We start from the raw sequence: 19,786 nt of genomic DNA, 5'->3' as shown, positions 1-19,786 counted from the left end.
AACAGTGAAACTCACAGTGAAGATGTAAGAAAAGTAACTTTGATATTAAAATAAAACCACTTTTATCTAAAATAAGTTAGAAAATCATGTGACCATTAAAAACTTAAATGATATGGTTAACTATACTGGTATATATGGATTATTATTCTTAAAAAATTAGAATATTTACTTATAACTAATTTGGCCCATTACTAACTCAGTTTCTTTGTTTATAGATCTTTATTGGAATATAATTGCTTTACAATACTGTGTTAGTTTCTGTTGTACAACAAAGTGAATCAGCCATATGCATACATATATCCACGTATCCCCTCCCTCTTGAGCCTCCCTCCCACCCTCCCTATCCCACCACACTAGGTCATCTCAAAGCACCAAGGTGATATCCCTATGCTATGCTGCTACTTCCTACTACCTACTTTACAATCGGTGGTGTATATATGTCGATGCTACTCTCACTTTGCCCCAGCTTCCCCCTCCACATCCCCCATGTCCTCAAGTCCATTCTCTATGTCTACGTCTTCATTCCTGCCCTGGCACTAGGTTCATCAGTACCATTTTTTATTTTTATTTTTTTAGATTCCATATATATGTGTTAGCATATTTGCTTCTCTCTTTCTGACTTACTTTACTCTGTATGACAGATTCTAGGTCCATTCACCTCACTACAAATAACTCAATTTCATTTCTTTTTATGGCTGAGTAACATTCCATTGTACATATGTGCCACATCTGCTTTATCTATTCATCTGTCAATGGATATTTAGGTTGGTTCCATGTTCTGGCTATTGTAAATAGTGCTGCAATGAACATTGGGGTACACGTCTCTTTTTGAATTATGGTTTTCTCAGGGTATATGCCCAGTAGTGGGATTGCTGGGTCATATGGTAGTTATATTTTTAGTTTTAAAGGAATCTCCATACTGTTCTCCATAGTGGCGGTAACAATTTACATTCCCATCAACAGTGCAGGAGGGTTCCCTTTTCACCACACCCTTTCCAGCACTTATTGTTTCAAGATTTTTTGAAAATGCCCACTCTAACTGGTGTGAGGTGATACCTCCTCATTGTAGTTTTTTTTTTTTTTTTTTCCGGTACGCGGGCCTCTCACTGTTGTGGCCTCTCCCGTTGCGGAGCACAGGCTCCGGAAGCGCAGGCTCAGCGGCCGTGGCTCACGGGCCCAGCCACTCCACGGTATTTGGGATCTTCCCGGACCGGGGCACTAACCCGTGTCCCCTGCATCGGCAGGCGGACTCTCAACCACTGCGCCACCAGGGAAGCCCCTCATTGTAGTTTTGATTTGCATTTCTCTAATAATTAGTGATGCTGAGCATCCTTTCATGTGCCTCTTGCCCATGTGTAAGTCTTCTTTGGAGAGATGTCTATTTAGGTCTTCTGCCCATTTTTTAATTGAATTGTTTTTTCTTATTTTTCTTATTGTTTTTTAACATCTTTATTGGAGTATAATTGCTTTACAATGGTGTGTTAGTTTCTGCTGTATAACAAAGTGAATCAGCTATACATATACATACATCCCCATATCTCCTCCCTCTTGCATCTCCCTCCCACACTTCATATCCCACCCCTCTAGGTGGTCACAAAACACCGAGCTGATCTCCCTGTGCTATGCAGCTGCTTCTCATTAGCTATCTATTTCACATTTGGTAGTGTATATATGTCCATGCCAGTCTCTCACTTCATCCCAGCTCACCCTTCCCACTCCCTGTGTCCTCAAGCCCATTCTCTACGTCTGCATCTTTATTCCTATTCTGCCCCTAGGTTCTTCAGAACCTTTTTTTTTTTTTATTCCATATATATGTGTTAGCATATGGTATTTGTTTTGCTCTTTCTGACTTACTTCACTCTGTATGACAGACTCTAGGTCCACCCACCTCACTACAAATAACTCAATTTCATTTCTCTTTATGGCTGAGTAATATTCCATTGTAAATATGTACCACATCTTCTTTATCCATTCATCTGTCGATGGACACTTAGGTTGCTTTCAGGTCCTGGCTATTGTAAATAGAGCTGCAATGAACACTGTAGTACATGACTCTTTTTGAATTATGGTTTTCCCAGGGTATATGCCCAGTAGTGGATTACTGGGTCGTATGGTAGTTATATTTTTAGTTTTTTAAGGAACCAACATACTGTTCTCCATACTGGCTATATCAATTTACATTCCCACCAACAGGGCAAGAGGGTTCCCATTTCTCCACACCCTCTCCAGCATTTAACTGTTTGTAGACTTTTTGATGATGGCCATTCTGATTGGTGTGAGGTGATACCTCATTGTGGTTTTGATTTGCATTTCTCTAATGATTAGTGATGTTGAGCATTCTTTCATGTGTTTGTTGGCAATCTGTACATCTTCTTCGGAGAAATGTCTATTTAGGTCTTCTGCCCATTTTTGGATTGGCTTGTTTGTTTTTTTGATATTGAGCTGCCTGAGCTGCTTGTAAATTTTGGAGATTAATCCTTTGTCAGTTGCTTCATTTGCAAATATTTTCTCCCATTCTGAGCGTTGTCTTTTCACCTTGTTTATGGTTTCCTTTGCTGTGCAAAAGATTTTAAGTTGCATTAGGTCCCATTTGTTTATTTTTGTTTTTATTTCCATTTCTCTAGGAGGTGGGTCAAAAAGGATATTGCTGTGATTTATGTCATAGAGTGTTCTGCCTATGTTTTCCTCTAAGAGTTTTATAGTGTCTGGCCTTACATTTAGGTCTTTAATTCATTTTGAGTTTATTTTTGTGTATGGTATTAGGGAGTGTTCTAATTTCATTCTTTTACATGTAGCTGTTCAGTTTTCCCAGCACCACTTATTGAACAGGCTGTCTTTTCTCTATTGTATGTTCTTGCCTCCTTTGTCATAAATTACGTGACCATATGTGTGTGGGTTTATCTCTGGGCTTTCTATACTGTACCACTGATCTATATTTCCGCTTTTGTGCCAGTACCATACTGTCTTGATTGCTGTAGCTTTGTAGTATAGTTTGAAATCAGGGAGTCTGATTCCTCCAGCTCCATTTTTCTTTTTCAAGATTGCTTTGGCTGTTTGGGGTCTTTTGTGTTTCCATACGAATTGTAAAATTTTTTGTTCTAATTCTGTGAAGAATGCCACTGGTAGTTTGATAGGGATTGCATTGAATCTGTAGATTGATTTGGGTAGTATAGTCATTTTCACAATATTGATTCTTCCAATCCAAGAACATGGTATATTTCTCCATCTGTTTATGTCATCTTTGATTTCTTTCATCAGTGTTTATAGTTTTCTGAGTACAAGTCTTTTACCTCCTTAGGTAGGTTTATCCTTAGGTTTTTTTTTTTTTTTTTTTATTGTGTTTTTTTTTTTTTGCGGTATGCGGGCCTCTCACTGCTGTGGCCTCTCCCGTTGCGGAGCGCAGCCTCAGCGGCCATGGCTTATGGGCCCAGCCGCTCCATGGCATGTGGGATCTTCCTGGACCGGGGCACAAACCCATGTCCCCTGCATCAGCAGGCAGACTCTCAACCACTGTGCCACCAGGGAAGCCCCCTAGGTATTTTATTCTCTATGTTCCGATGGTAAATGGGAGTGTTTCCTTGATTTCTCATTGTTACCATATAGGAATGCCAGAGAGTACAAAATTAATGCACTAACTCAGTTTTGAACTGAAGTTGGGATGATGCCATGCCTTGCTCCTCAAAACATCATCTGGGAAACAGCAGCATCAGCATCACCTGGGAGCTTCTTAAAAATGCAGAATCTCAGACCCAATGCACGTAAAATGATATTTACATAAATTGTAATAAAAATTGTTATTGTGATGATGATGATGATTTATTATCAGTAGAGTTGTCAGAAGTCTCTTTTGGATGTTTAGTACCTCAGACCCATCATAGCTAGTAATCACTGAAGAATGAACAAGTCCTCAAAAGTTCCACTTTACTTTTCTGTTTAAAGTGGGTAAATTTTCCAAATTTTGCCAAATACATGTACTAACAACTTTCATCTCATAACATCTAACCACTTGTTTGGAAATTGATATGCTCGGATTTCTAATTATTAATAGCACAATGAATCCTGACAAACATCAAAGTAAATATTAAGACTGAAATAAAACCAAAGGCTAATTTCAGTTAGATAAAAAGCAACTAATCTTGGGAAATATTAGCATTACCTTTGTTAAGATTTAACAAACTCACTTCTACAAATGAGAGTATAACATGAAAAGTTTTTGGAGATTTACCTGTCATTTAAGTCAAGTAAACAGACACACTGAATGAATAAAATATTATTTTTCAAAGCAATATTTTTAATAATGTAGAACTGAAGAATATATGATACTAACAAATGAGTAGGTTCTAAGTAGAAGACATGAAATAAGGAAAACCTTGGAAAGTCAAATTAAAGTTACAAATTCAATCTGTATAGATTAATATCTATATATGTTTAGAATACAAATCAATAAAATAATGCTATAACATGATAAAAATATATAAATTACAAACCAGAAAAACTCTTAAGTAACTACTTGAAAATAAGTTATTGTATCTTTCACAAATATTTTTCTCCAGCTTCCTGAAGTTTGAGAGGCTGCTTTATGATAATAACCAAAAGTTAAAATAAGATCTTAGAAATAAGAAAACTGACAGGTTAATTAGTTCCCACTGCTTTCAATAATCTATAGTATACATAAAAATTGTCATTGTTCATATATTTCAGTGAGACCTGACTAAAGGCTTATTTTTTATTTTGATCAGGTGGCTCCCCAATATAAGTCTGTCATAGTTTATGATCTTTAAAAAAAAATCAAATATCCTTAGACAATAAAAAAAACCCTTCAACTTAAACCTTAAGCAAAAATTAACTCAAAATGGATGATAGACGTATATGTAAAATGTAAAACAATAAAACTTCGAGGAGAAAACATTAGAGGAAATCTTCAGATCCTAGAGCTAGACAAAGAGCTCTTATACATGACAACAAAAGTATAAACCATACACCAAAAAAAATCAATAAATTTCATCAAAATTTAAAACATTTGTTCTATGAAAGACCCTGTTAAGAAGATGAAAAGGCAAGCTACAGACTAGGATAAAATATTTGCAAAACAAATATCTGACAGAGTGGGGCTTCCCTGGTGCTGCAGTGGTTAAGAATCCACCTGCCAATGAAGGGGACACAGGTTCAGCCCTGCTCCAGGAAGATCCCACATGCTCCAGAGCAACTAAGCCCATGCACCACAACTACTGAGCCTGAGCTCTAGAGCCCGTGAGCCACAGTTACTGAGCCCGTGTGCCACAACTACTGAAACCTGCATGCCTAGAGCCTGCGCTCCACAACAAGAGAAGCCACCACAATGAGAAACCTGCACACCACAACGAAGAGTAGCCCCCGCTCGCCGCAACCAGAGAAAAGCCTACACGCAGCAACAAAGACCCAACACGGCTAAAAAAGACAAAATAAAATAAAATTAATTAATTAATTTCAAAATATATCTGACAAAGGACTTGTATCTAGAGTATGTAAAGAAATCTCAAAACTCAAAGGTAAAAAAAAGAAAAATCAATCCAGTTAGAAAATGGACAAAAGACATGAACTGAACATTTCACCAAAGAGGATATAAAGATGTCAAATAACACTGTAAAAGACTTTCAACATAATTAGCTATAAGAAAAATGCAAATTAAAACCACATTGGCTTATCACTACACACTTACTATAACAGCTAACACTTTAAGAAATGTATTACCAAATGCTGGGAAGGATGCAGATAAGATAGATCCCTCATACATTTGGGAATGCAAAATGGTACAGATACCATGAAAAACTGTTTAGCAATTTCATACAAAACTAAACACACATTTGTCATAGGACCCCAAAATTACACTTCTAGGAGCTTCTCCCAAAGAAATAACACCTATATATAATAAACATAGCTTCACTGCAATATTGTTAATAGCCAAAAACTGGAAACAATCCAAATGTCCTTCAACAGGTGAATGGATAAACTGTGGCACATCCATTCAATGGAATAGTATTCAGTAACAAAAAGGAATGAACTATTGATATATGCAATTTGAATAGATCTCAAAGGCATATACTGAGTGAAAAAAAAAAAAAAAGCCAATCCATGCTGGAGAGGGTGTAGAGAAAAGGGAACCCTCCTATACTGTTGGCGGGAATGTAAACTGGTACAGCCATTATGGAGAACAGTATGCAGATTCCTTAAAAAACTAAAAATAGAGCTACTATATGATCCAGCAATCCCACTCCTGGGCATATAACCAGAGAAAACCATAATTTGAAAAGATACATGCACCCCAATGTTCACTGCAGCACTATTTACAATAGCCAGGACATGGAAGCAACCTAAATGTCCATCAACAAAGGAATGGATAAAGAACATGTGGTACATATATACAGTGGAATATTACTCAGCCATAAAAAAGAACGAAATAATGCCATTTGCAGCAACATGGATGGACCTAGAGATTATCATACTAAGTGAAGTCAGAAAGAGAAAGACAAATATCATATGATATCACTTGTATGTGGAATCTTAAAAAAGGGTACACATGAACTTATCTACAAAACAGCAATAGAGTGACAGATGTAGAAAATAAACTTATGGTTACTGGGTTGGGGGGGGCAGGTTGTGTGTGGTAAGGGGGAGAGGGATAAATTGGGAGATTGGGATTGACACAAACACACTACTATGTATAAAATAGGTAACTAGTAAGGACCTACTGTATAGCACATGGAACTCAGTACTCTGCAATGGCCTATATGGGGAAGAATCTAAAACAGAGTGGATATATGTATATGTATAACAGATTCACTTTGCTGTACACCTGAAACTAACACAACATTGTAAATCAACTATACCCCAATAAATTTTTTTTAAAAGCCAATCTTCAAAGATTACATATTCGCTGATTTAATTTATATAACATTCAAAAAATGAAAAAATATTATAGAAATGTAAAACAGATCAGTAATTCCCAGAGTTTAGGGATAGAGGGAGTGGGAATAGTATAAGTATAAAGGAATTCAGAATTCCTTTGTGGTGATGGAATGGTTCTGTATCTTCACTGTAGTGGCAGTTACATTAATATATACTTGTGATAAAACTGCAAAGAAGTGCAAGGAAAGACTGTTGAAAACTGAATAAGGTCTGCAGAGTGTATCAATGTCAATTTCCTGGTTTTGAAACTGCCCTACAGTTAAGCAAGATATTACCACTGGGGCAAGCTTGGCTAATAGTACAGGGGCCTTCTCTGTACTATTTTTGCAACTTCCTGTAGTTTATAATTATTTCAAAATAATTTTTTAAATCTAGTCTAACACAATTTGCAATTCTCTAAATTCACTATATTTTTTAATGTCCTCTAAAGGTACCTTAAATCTGCTACAACCAAACTTCAGTTTTGATAACACTCTTGTTTCTCTGTATTTCCTGCTTATGTGTTGAATTTGTGAGTAGAGGTTTCCCTAATACCGCATGGATAGCAGATAGTTTTCAGTAAAAGGCATTTTAGGGAACTGAACAAAAAGAGATCCATTCGCTTCACTACGCTGCTGTGCTTCACTAGCAAGCACAACTTGCACAACCAAAAGAGCACTGCCAACTGAAATGGTCAAGGGGATGGAAGACTCCCACATGGAAACAAAAAAATGCACAAATAAGCAAACAAAAATATGAGAGATTGTTAATGCTGAAAAATGAGAACTGGAGGGGGAAAAAATGCTTGGAAATGATGAATATGAATTTTTTTGTGAATCTCTAGAATCCTGGAATAATCACCAATCCTCTTGAGAAAAGATTGTAGAACAGTGAAAAAGCAATGGTAACTCACACATTAGTTACTCATGTCCTCCAAACAGTAGCCTAAAATATCATTTTAGGTCATGGATAATAGACCTATAACCTCTTAGGAAAAAAAGAAACTAATATGACCCCACACACATTATTGATCTATTCTGACATCAAAGAGGAATCATTATGCTGTCTTTACAGTCAAAAGAGGAAAAAAAGAGGAATCCCATTCTTCCACAAATTGTTCTTTGGTCTACTGTCAAAGATGAAATACTGGGCTCCTCTGTGATGATAAAAATCTTATATTGATATGGTAAGTCTGTAGCAGGTATGTTCTGAAGAACAAAGCTTACACATCTTAATCTTTTAAAAGAATAAAAAAGTATAATGTGAAAGCCCATAAACTTGCATGTAGTTAGGTAACAAAAGACAATTCATGTTTTAAAGACTGAGCATCAACTGTCATCCTTATTTTAGTTCTTTTCTTCTTTCTAACCCCACAAATACAATATTCTCCAAATAACTTAAAAATAAAGCAGATCTTTTTTTTTTTTTTCTTTTGCGGTACGCGGGGCTCTCACTGTTGTGGCCTCTCCCGTTGTGGAGCACAGGCTCCGGACGCGCAGGCTCAGCGGCCATGGCTCACGGGCCTATCCGCTCCGTGGCACGTGGGATCTTCCCGGACCGGGGCACGAACCCGTATCCCCTGCATCGGCAGGCCGACTCTCAACCACTGCGCCACCAGGGAAGCCCAGCAGATCATTTTTGAATGAGCCCAAGAGAACATGAAAAAGATTAGTAGTAACTGAAAAACTCATTTCCTCTCAAAACTTCCTATTTTTAAGAGTAAAATATCTATGAAATTAAAAAGATAAGAGGTGCTCCCCAAATCGTTGGGCCAGGGGCCTGAAGCGAAACCAGACAGGCTCATTTTGGACTAGAGCAAGCAAAAGTGTCTGTATTTGTCCCAAGAAAAGAATCCAGAGAAATACAGAAATCCAGAAATACAAGGTAGAGCAGAGTGAAAGCCATGCCCCAGAGTTTGGTGATACTGAGGGATGTGGCTGAAGACTTCTCTCAGAAGTGGAAATGCCTGGATTCTGCTCTGAAAGATTTGTACACAGCTACGATATTGGGGAACTACAGCATGGTATCACTGGGACTTTTTATCTTTAGCCAGACATTGTCGCCTCATTGGAGCAAAGGAAAGAGCCCAGGCAAACTGTGACAGATGAGACAAAAAGGCATTTCTCAGGAAGATACGCGTACAATTGAAAGCCTTGATTATGCAGGCTCACTTTCAGCTAAGGATGGCCATGCCATGGGACAGCTCTGATGAAAAATTTGTAAACTGAAAGAATGAGATGGAGTTTACAAGTAAACTAATTTATGCTTGGCTAAAATGGACATAGTGAGTTAGCTTGTACTCCTACTAGGAAGACAGATATGGGCCCTAGATATGCCCAGCCATCTTCTAAACGTTAGAATCAAGACCATATGTTAAGGATAGTAGAACCAAAAGATAAATGATGAGTCAATGCTAAGGCCCAAACCACTTACCCCCACTTTGTGAGAAATACAAACCTCTATTTCCATAACTCACAGTTTGCGGGATTTTCCGTTCTTTGAGGGTATGTTCGGTTTCTGTTACGTACACCTAAACGCGTAACTGATTTTGTTTTGTTTTGTTTTGTTTTTGCTGTACGCGGGCCTCTCACTGTCGCTGCCTCTCCCGCTGCGGAGCACAGGCTCCGGACGCGCAGGCCCAGCGGCCACGGCTCACGGGCCCAGCCGCTCCGCGGCATGCGGGATCCTCCTGGACCGGGGCACGAACCTGCGTCCCCTGCATCGGCAGGCAGACTCTCAACCACTGCGCCACCAGGGAAGCCCTGATTATCACATTTTAGATTACAGACCTAGAGCACATACCCAGAAACTGTTTAATTGTAATTTATCCTTCAATGGATCTACTAAAATACACATGAGTATTCCATTCCTTTGTTTTATGTGTCTCATTGCAAATTCAGACATACTGAAAAGAACTGAAATCATCAAATAAAAAAAGAGAGGATAAAAAAGACAAGGCAAGACATGGGATTTAAATTTTTTTTCTTATTAATAGACCATAAGTTCAGATTCCACTAGATAATTCTTTCATTTGTAAACTTCTAAGCTGCTATTATGTATTTTTTCTTCTTGTTTTCAAAGTCATTCCTGCTATTAGTAAACTCGGTATGACCATTCCTCCAAGCATCCAGAGTTCAGGAGGAAGAAAATCCCTGCAGCTGTTTGATGTCCAAGAACATGAACACTTAGCAGTCAGATGAAAGAAGAGAAAAGACAGAAACGGAAGATCAAGAGAAGAGTGATTTGGCGTTTCTGCAGGGTAGCATTTACCTCTCTCAATAAAGGGAGCTTTGTGCTCATTACGTCCCAGAATTCATCTTGCCTTCAGCTTGTAGTAAACTGGCAACTGCCTTATCATTTCCTGTCCAAATTAAAGATCAAAATTTAAACATATTCTTTTCTTTCTCCACTAGATTATGATTAAAATTACCACCTCCTCACCTCATTCACACAAATGCACTACTAGGAAAGAGAAGGAACCCCTTAAAGTAAAGATGCTGTTAAGCAGCAAAATGAAGAGTTGTGGGGAATTTCCGGTCAGGTTATTTATCTGATGGTTGATTTCAGGATACAGGATTAAAGAAGCGATATCTTTACATATATTCCTCATCCTCAAGAAACCCCTATAAGGTGGGTTCAATCCATATTTTTCAAAAAAAGAAACTGAGGTTCACAGAGGTTGACTAAGTTGCCCTCAAATTCGAAGCTGTTTAGCATTTACAACACCTAAAATTCAAGCTTCATCTTGCTCTTGTGCTTTGCAACATGGACACTCAGCCATATGTTTATTTTTTTTTTCCATTTCACATGTGAAGAAGCTAAACTTAGGATCTCAGCTATTATCTTTTAAACATCAAAAATCGATCAGGTAAGTCACCATAACTTAATGTCAATTGTATAATAAATTAATGAATGTAGATTGTATAACAACGTGTGTTTAATGTGGAATTTTGCCTTCTGTTGATGTACTAGGTTCTTGCTACCCTAAACACAAAACAGAACAGGGGCTGCTCTTGGATCTTGAGCACAAAAAAAAAAAAAGACCTGGATTCTAAACAGTAGTGAGTATCTACTGATGAGTGGACATCACTACATGAAGAGAATCTACTCTTCTGTAAAACAGTAAAGTTACTTTAGAATGAAAGGTAGCTGAGAGCAGCAATTCTCTCCACTGAAAACCCTTTCATATTTTCCTTTAATATCTATAAATGTATAATTGAAGTTTTACACATGCTTTTAAATAGCAGCAGCATGATATGCTTATCAATCTAAAACAATAGCACATTTCACAGGGTCTGTGCTATCATCTCACTGACTAACTAGGGCCAGCCTGGTGGGAGCTGAACTGAATCCCCTAAGAAGTTACCACACACAGTCATTTCTCAGGAGATGGTGCAGCAGGCACCAGAGCCTAAACTAAACCAAATGCTCCATGGAGTCATTTTAAGGCAGTTTGAAAATGAGAAGAGGTCACAGCCTCTTGCCCATCACTGTAAAGAATTCAGGAGTGACTCTGGAGTTAGTACAGACCTCAGCTGCAAGGTGCAAAGGAATCTGCTACTAGTACAGAAGAGCAGGCCAGGTATGACTTATAATTTTTGGATTCTTCTTTGCCTTCTAGAATCATTGACATTTGACTTTCTTCAGAGCCTACAACTTGGCCAGGCACTGAGAGAAAAGTGCACCATTCAACTACAATATAAAATTTCTGCACCACGAGAATCAGTTTTTGGTGTGGTTGCTATTACATGAAATCTAAACATTCTAATTCTGATTAGATACCAGTGTAAAAGCTATTTTCATTTCTAACAAAATAGAGATGTGCACTGTAATTGTGATACTTAACACACTCGAGCTCACAAAAACCTGTCTTCCTATTCTTGAGCATGCAATTTGACCTGAGGCTCTCTTCAAACTGAATATTCCTTCAGTGATTAAACCCTTAGTCTCTGTGGAATATGGAAATATCTAATTAATAACAAATTTCTTTATTTTCTCTGGTTATTTTTAGCTTTTTCCTTGAACATACACTCCCCTACCCGAGACTGCCACACATAACTCCTGACAACTACTGCTTCTTCTCCTTCTGTCCATCCTAGTATTCCTAACATTTTTAGCTTAAGGTGAGCTTACCTGAGACTTACTGGTGTAGAAAAGAGAAAAACAAAAGTCAAAAGACATTCATTCAGTCATCTATTCATTCAAACACTGTACCGTTTCCTGTAGGCCAGGTACAGTTTTACAGACTGAGAATATAACAGTGAGCAAACAACACAGACAATGTGCCTACCCCTAGGAGCAAATAACCTAGTGGGAGATACAAAAGAGCAGAAAGACAACTACATGATTATTGATGATCACCCTTACAATACAGGTTTTCAAGGTGGTGGGTAAGAGGTGCAAAGAAGGTGTGAGGATGGAAAGAAGTCAGGGAAGGCATTTAATATATCTCTAGGCTGTGTCCTGAAGTATGTACAGGCACTAACAAGACAGAAGCAAAGTATGAATCAAGCAGAAGAAATAACATGTACAAAAGCCATAGCTGGACCCATGGCTAGACCAAAACAGGTGGCATCCAAGACTGGATAATATTCTGGCACACTTCAAATTGATCTTTAAACATTTGGTAAAGATCTATCTTATGGGGTAGAGAAAAATTATTTTCTATTAATAAAAATTAAATATAGGGTTCCCTTTTTAATTCATTTCTACTAAGCCAAAAGCATCATTCTTCTGGTAAAGATCAGAAAATGTTTCTAGTTCTTGACCTCTCCTGCCTTTTACTCAGTGATCCTTCTAGACTCCTTACTTCTCACAAGCCTACACAAAATAAAAAATGAAAATCTTCAATATTTAAGAAAGGACTACATGTGTAAAATAGGTATCATGTTTCCAATTTATTCTAGTGATATTTTAGTGCCCCTTATAGAATAGCCCCCAGACATCCTAGCTACCTCTTTACACTTAGCCCCCTTCTGATTAGGTGGTACAGAGTGAGAAGGACGATCCAAAGATGAGGCTAAAAAGGTAGACAGGAACCAGATAATACAGAGTTTTGTAGGTCACAAGAAAGAGACTACACTGTACCTTAAAAGCCATGGAATTGTTGAGAAGATTTGAAAAGGGAGAACTGTGAGGCTGTTTTTATAAACCAGGCTAGAGATGCTAGCAACTTGAGTAGCAGAAGAGCAGTAGGAATACAGTGTGGCATATACTTGAAAAGTAGTTAGGAGCTACTACTGACTAGACTTAGAGATAAAAAGAAGGGGAGAGGAGTAATTAAGGATAAGTCTTAAGTTTTAGGCTTGAGTAGTTGGTAGAGGAGGATAACACACACTGAGATAAGGTATAAAAGGACAATCAGGCTTGGGATGAAAAACCCTAAGTTCAGTTTTATACACATTGAGTTTTATACTTACAGTACATCAAAATGCAGATATTTATAAATAAGACCAGGAGACTAAGACCAGGGGAGATTTAGGGTGAAGATAGATGTGGGCAGCCTCAGTACATAGATGGAATTCATAGGATGGATGAGAATACTTAGGGAAAGTATGTGTATAAAACAGAAATACATAAAGGAACCTAGGGAAGAGCCCTGAGAATCTCTTATACTAATGGTCTGAAAGAGGCTGAGGAGAAACCACCAGAGATAATGGAAGAAAAGCAAGAGTACACATCATGGCTTCAAGGATCTAATAAGTGGTCCAAAATGTCCAATGCTAGAAGTAAAGAGAAAGAAAGAGGTATTCACTAAATTACCAAGAAGTCATTTTTTGTGAATTTGCTGAAACAATTTTATTAAAGAAAGATTAATCCCAGCTGCAGCAAGCCATGTGAACAACTCATCACAACCGAATCTCGGATTCTTCATCTGTAAAACAGGAAAAACAAAAATACCCACCCTTCCTACCTTGTAGTTTTGTTATTAGGGTTAAATTAAATACTATAACATATGTAAAAGTTACTATATAAACAGAGGGTATAGACAAGTGTTACTGTAACTGTGTTGTTCATCCTCCTGTTCACAAATGTCAGTTTTCTCTTCCACCCACGTGGTTGATAAGTCACATTTGACTTACACTGGCCAATATGTGTATCAGCATAAGTGGCTGATTGCTAGGCAAAAGCTGTAAGAAATAGTGCCTAGTTCAAAATGTTCTCTGTTCCTTGCCCCTGCCACTGTAGAAGCATGTTTCAAAATGATGACTTCATCAGCCTAGATCCTTGAATGACTGCCATGAGGAGAGCCTGACTCATGCTGACATGTAGCATGGGGACAAATAATGTTTTTTTAAAAACACTACGATGTTGGAATTATGATACAGCAACTAATTGCAGCACAAATAACAGGTGAAAAAAGCAGGAAAGCCAAGAGGAAAATCCTATCTTAGGAGGTAATCAATGAGACATCACAGGGCCTGTCACCCACGCTAATGTCTAATTTTTATTTTACGGCACAGAGTAATTCACTAACCCTCACGCTTGATTCAACATTCCTACAGTTACAGAAAAGGTAAACAAGAACAAAGGTACATAATGGAATTTCTAATGAAGACACAGTGTTTGGGAAAGAATAAGACAGTCCATCAATGAGAAACCGCCTCCCCTATCACCATTATACTGTTGCTATTTGTACCCTAAATTTTCTTCACTCCTTAGTAAGCATACTTTGCATCTACGTTTGACTGGTTGTATATTTGTGTTAGGCCAAAGACACACTGCCTAAGTGGGTTATTAGAAATGAATGGAAAATAGGAAAAGTAATCAGGACCACACTTAAGGAAGGAGAAATTCTTTTATTCTTCAAATGCTAACAGTAAAAGTTACTGCTGCCAAACGCCAAATTACTATTTGATATGCCTAAAGGGAACATGTGTGCTGGAAAATGGCAATTACTCAGAACCAAGGCCAGAAGTAGAATCCAGATCACAGTGAGGCACAAGGACCCACTGGACCAGCCTTTTCATCAAGAACACTGGAGTGCTCCCACTTCTTTATTCTGGCCTTTGTCCCTCTCATTAGTTCTGACAAACCATGAAAGAGGATCAAAACTGCTTCAATCCCAACGGAGCTGAAGTGAATTACATGAAAGAAACACTTAACAAGGGAGGTTTGTCTACTTGTAATCATTTTTTTAAAACAGAGAGGGGAGAAACGGAGACAAAACACTTCCACAACTCTGCTTTTAGAAATGTCTTACGTGTCATTTTACAAAGCATCCAAGTAAATTAGTGTCATCAAAAAAGTCGGATCACCATCTTTTGCTCTAAAATTTTTTACTATTTCTAAATCAAATCCAATCCTGAACAATGAAGATTATACACTAAATTTCTTTGAAAGCACATATTGTAAACACTGAAGGCAATTTCACAAGGCTGCTCCCCAAATGACTTACATAAAGGCCCAACATCTGATTAACTTAGCAACAGCTCAAGGTGACTCCTTTGAGGACCCATGCATTAGGATATACAAGCTCTGGAATGAAGTGTTGTATTCAACTTTGTGTCCCTTACTTTTTGTTCCTAAAGGACCCTTAATAAACAGTTGCTGAATTGAGTACAGGTAATAAGTGACAATGCCAGGTCATGAACCTAAGACTTTTATTTTCCCAAACTCCAAATCAACCATGTTTCATTACCCCCAATGCTGCTTCTTGCCAAGTAACTACTAGAAGTTTTCTATTACTTGAAACTGTGACTAGGTATTCTGTTGCCATGGTAATTTTCAAGTGGCTCTGCTAAAAGGGCAGAAACCATTAAATCACAATGTGCTTATCTCACAAATATAACTACTATAACTAGCGTAACAACTATTTTAGTCTTAAAAATTATACCTTTTAAGTTCAGCTGACTACTGCAATTATTATCCTAGCAACTTCAGCATGATAGGAGACAAGCTAAAAGTAAAGCATACTAAGTGGGCCTCCAGAAGTCTGGCTTTCCTCGCCTTTCTCCAGCTTCAGGATGGCAATGCCAAACACGGGTTAGTACTCGTCAATGATGGCCCAAGGGGTAAAAAACAAAGACCAAGATAAGCTTAATCTTCTCTGAGAGGGAGAATATTAACAAGGAAAGAAAAGCTGCCTGAAAGAATCCTATATAAAATAACAGTATTTGCTATAAAATAAGCGAGAAGGCTTTAAAAACGCAATTACACAGGCGAGGTGTTATGCACCCGCTAATTCACAGGACCACTCTGGTCCGTGGAACGGTCAGAAAACCTGCAGTGCAGTTGCCTAACTCCGCACCAGCACCTGAGGAAACGGGTGCTGGCAGCCAAAGCACACACCCAGTGGCGCAAAACTGCCGATTCGAAGGGAGGGGAAAGGGATGAGGAAAGTTTATTCAGCGCTTCTGCCTCTAGTCCATCGGCAAGAGTTGTCAACCCACAACTCCGGAAGCCATTCAACCCAATTACCGGACTCAAGTCGTTGCCCAAGCCCGGAAGTTGCTACCACCAAGGTGGGGGGCGGGGACGGCGGGAGTGGAGCCGGCGAGGGGCGGAGCCGGCGAGGGGCGGGGCCCGCACGTCCGAGAGCCAACAGGCGTTCCCAGCCGCAAGCTCGCGGCTGGAAGGCGGGCTGCTGGGTTCTGTAGAGGAGGTGGGGGTGGGCAGTGGGGTGTGGGGCGGGGTGAGTCGGGGGACAGTACCAAGGTGGGGCTGTACCTGCGCTGGAAGTCCGGAGCGAAGGGCTTCAGGTACGGGTCTATTTCTAGAAGTCGGGCTAGTTCGGGCACGTCCGCTAAGGCAGCGGCCAGCGCCTCCTCAGAGCATTCGGACCGAGCCTCCCGAGCCGGGTGACCCGCCGGAGCCGCCATCTTCCGCCGCAGCCCGAGTAGCCGAGGCCCGAGAGGGTCGAGTGGAGGGGGAGCGGGAGCTCTAGCCGGGAGAACGCCCAGGCGAGCCTAGGCAAGCCGCAGGAGGGCCAGTCCCTTTATAGCCGGAGAGGACGGCCGCCTGTCCCACTTCTCCCCCCGCCGGCAGGGAGGAGCAGGACCCGGAGTGATCCCCGGACGCACGTCCCGAGAGGGGAGGAGGCGCCAGGCCTCTCCGCCTACTCACGCGGCTCGCAGTGGGAGGCCGCGGAGACCTGCCCCTTCCTCCCCCTGCGTCTCTGCCCCGGTGCCCAGGACACCCCAGGAGGCGGTCCTGAGCGGACCTCGCTCAGCCTTGACCACTCTTACCCTGCCCCATTCTTGGCTGCGGAGAACCGCCGTGCCACTCCCCAACCCCCCCAGTTTTTCTTTCTTTGAACAAGTCTCACTGGCGGCATGCCCTTCAAATGGATATATGGTTTTCTTGGAAGGGGCTTCTCTAAGTTCTGAGAGAATCCTGTAATCGTCCCAGAGATAGTCTGGTGTTCTGGTGTTATTGTCTGGGTTACCAACGACTGAGAATTGGAATTATGAAAACTTTTACCATTCCCCATAACCTCAAAAAGAAAGAAAGAAAAAGGCCCTTTTGCCTTTTAAAATAATTGCTGTAAACAAACGTTTCAACAATTAAACTATTCTTAATGAGACAAACGATACAGGGAAGAGCATTAGAATTCAGCTGTACCACTTACTAACGAAGTGATAAGGCCTAAGAATGGGGGTCGCTAGGTAGTCTACCCCACTTGGAACTTATATTCTTTCATTCCCATTAACTGACGTGTTTCTAGCTCACAGATCCTTTTTTAAGAGTACAGAATTGTGCACCGAGACAATTGGGCCCAGCAACGCAGGAGTTTCCAAGCTACTTTGTACTTAGAAACTGGAGAGGCTTGGAGTATATCTGTCCCAGTTAAGTTCGAGGTGTGGACAGTCCAAGGGGCTATGGAGAAGGACGTGTTGATCAGTCATGGACCTTGAATTTTAAAATGTTCAAAACATTTTTTGTGAAGGAGTTAATAAGGACTTGATGAAAGATATCTAGGAACAGAGGGCCTCAAAGTGAAAGAGTGGAGGACTTGGAAAACCTTCAGAAAGGCATGTCGTATTTCCCATAAAGATGACAACATGCAAACATTTGTAAATATAAAACAACAGTTGAAACTCAGAAGCAGGATACCCAATAGACCCACAGACCTGTATCTCCAATCCTAAACTTTTCTCATAAATCCTGCCTATTGAAATCTGTGTTTAGCTGGTTAAGAGTCCTAAACCAAGTATCTCCAAGACATACCCTAAGTCAGTCTTCTCATCCTTTCTGCTGTCACTCTTAATGCAGGCAGCCTTCCTCTCTCATTTGGACTAACATATCTAAGGGCTTCCCCTTTCTCTTTTTCACCTCCAATCCATTCTCTAGTGTTTCTCAAGCTTTAATGTGCATATGAATCACCTAGGGATCTTGTTAAAAGAACAGACTTTCAGTTCTGAGTGGTGCCTCATATTCTGTAATTTTAACAAGCTCAGGGGTGATGCTGCCTCTGCAGGTTGGAAGCACAGTTTGAACCATAAGGCTCTATGCAAGGAATAAATCATACAATTTAAATGGCATGCTTGGTTCACCTGGAGTTAAAAATAAACTCCCTACTCTTCCCTAACAAGGCTTCCATAATCTGGTCCCTGCCTACCTTTCCACTGCTTATCATTCTCTGGCTTTACTATTCTGTAGTCACACTGACTTTCCTGAAACTCACTAAGCACTTTGTAGCCTCTGAGACTTTACTTGCCCTTCTCTCTATTGAGAGTTCACTTCCCATAGCTGTTTCCTTCCCAGCGTTCATTGAGGTCTCACCATAAATGTCGACTCATCTCTGAGAAGCCTCTAATTCCACTATCTAAATATCTCAATATCTTCTCTCCTATGCAACAGTTAACAAAATTTGTGTATCTTTTTGTCTTTTATTTATTGATCTCCCACTTTAGAATGTAAACTCCAAGAGAGCAGGGACCCATTCTACCTTGTTCACTATTGAAAAAGTATTCATTGAAATCCCATGAGCCAGCCAGTTTCCTAGGTACTGGGGATTAGTGATGAATAATACAAGTCCCAGGTGTCATAAAGCTCACAGAATAGGTAAATCTATAGAGACAGAAAGTAGAGTATTGGTTTCCCAGGGCTGAAGGAAATAGAGAATGACTGCTAATGGGGAGAGGGTTTCTTTTAGGGTTGATGATAATTTTCTAGAATTGATTGTGGTCATGGTTGCAGAGCTCTGAGGCTAGACTCAAAACTATTGGAATTGTACACTTTAGGTGCATGGCATGTGGATTATAGCACAGTAAAGGTGTTTTTAAAGTACCAAAAAAGAACTTTTAAAGTATAAATAATATGAAATATACTCTTTAAAACTAACAGATAACCCTGTTGAAAATTACTAGGAGAAAAAAAAGAAAAACAGAGATCTGTGACCAAACTCTAGAGAGAGAAGTAGAAAGTAAGTAACTTTAAATAAAAACCAGCAGTGATGATAAAGGAGAATGTGGTTTCTGAGAAGACAAAGGAGAAATTCCAGAAAGAACAGAGTGATAATAACCCTTTTATCTTTAATAATGTCATTGATAACCCAGGTTCCTTGGCTCTTTCATTTCCTCATTGTGTAGGCTTTGACCTCAATTTTGTCTCCTCATTGTTATAAAATGGCTGCCACAGCTCTAAGTGGCACTTCTTCATAAGGCCACATTTAAAGAAAAGGAAAATGTTTATACCGTGCATCTTTGCCTAAGGGAAAACTCCTTCATAGCTCTGGCTAGAGCTAGGTCACATACCCACCCCTATACCACTGACATAGAGGACTATGACTACCATGCTTGGTTTAAATTAATTGTGATTCACTACTTGAATTGGGTCCACCTTCCCTTACTGCATTGCTGCCCAACATCTTGATAAAATGGTGATTCAACTGACATGGAAAAGCAGGATGGATAATCAT

General features: G+C 39.6%; 1 protein-coding gene across 1 annotated transcript in view; it reads right to left on the bottom strand.

Annotated features, from left to right (window-relative positions):
* GBE1 (1,4-alpha-glucan branching enzyme 1) overlaps window positions 1-16,970 on the bottom strand; it is a 293,919-nt gene extending 276,949 nt beyond the window's left edge. The window contains exon 1 of the mRNA XM_004280432.4: window positions 16,594-16,970. Within this exon, the coding sequence (XP_004280480.1) occupies window positions 16,594-16,745 (152 nt within the window). The 5' untranslated portion in view covers window positions 16,746-16,970. The remainder of the gene's footprint in view (window positions 1-16,593) is intronic.
* Window positions 16,971-19,786: the final 2,816 nt, after the last annotated feature.

This window comes from Orcinus orca, chromosome 5 (genome assembly GCF_937001465.1).
Source record: "Orcinus orca chromosome 5, mOrcOrc1.1, whole genome shotgun sequence".
Classification (NCBI taxonomy): Eukaryota; Metazoa; Chordata; class Mammalia; order Artiodactyla; family Delphinidae; genus Orcinus; species Orcinus orca.
This window is presented reverse-complemented; position numbering and strand designations above follow the sequence as displayed.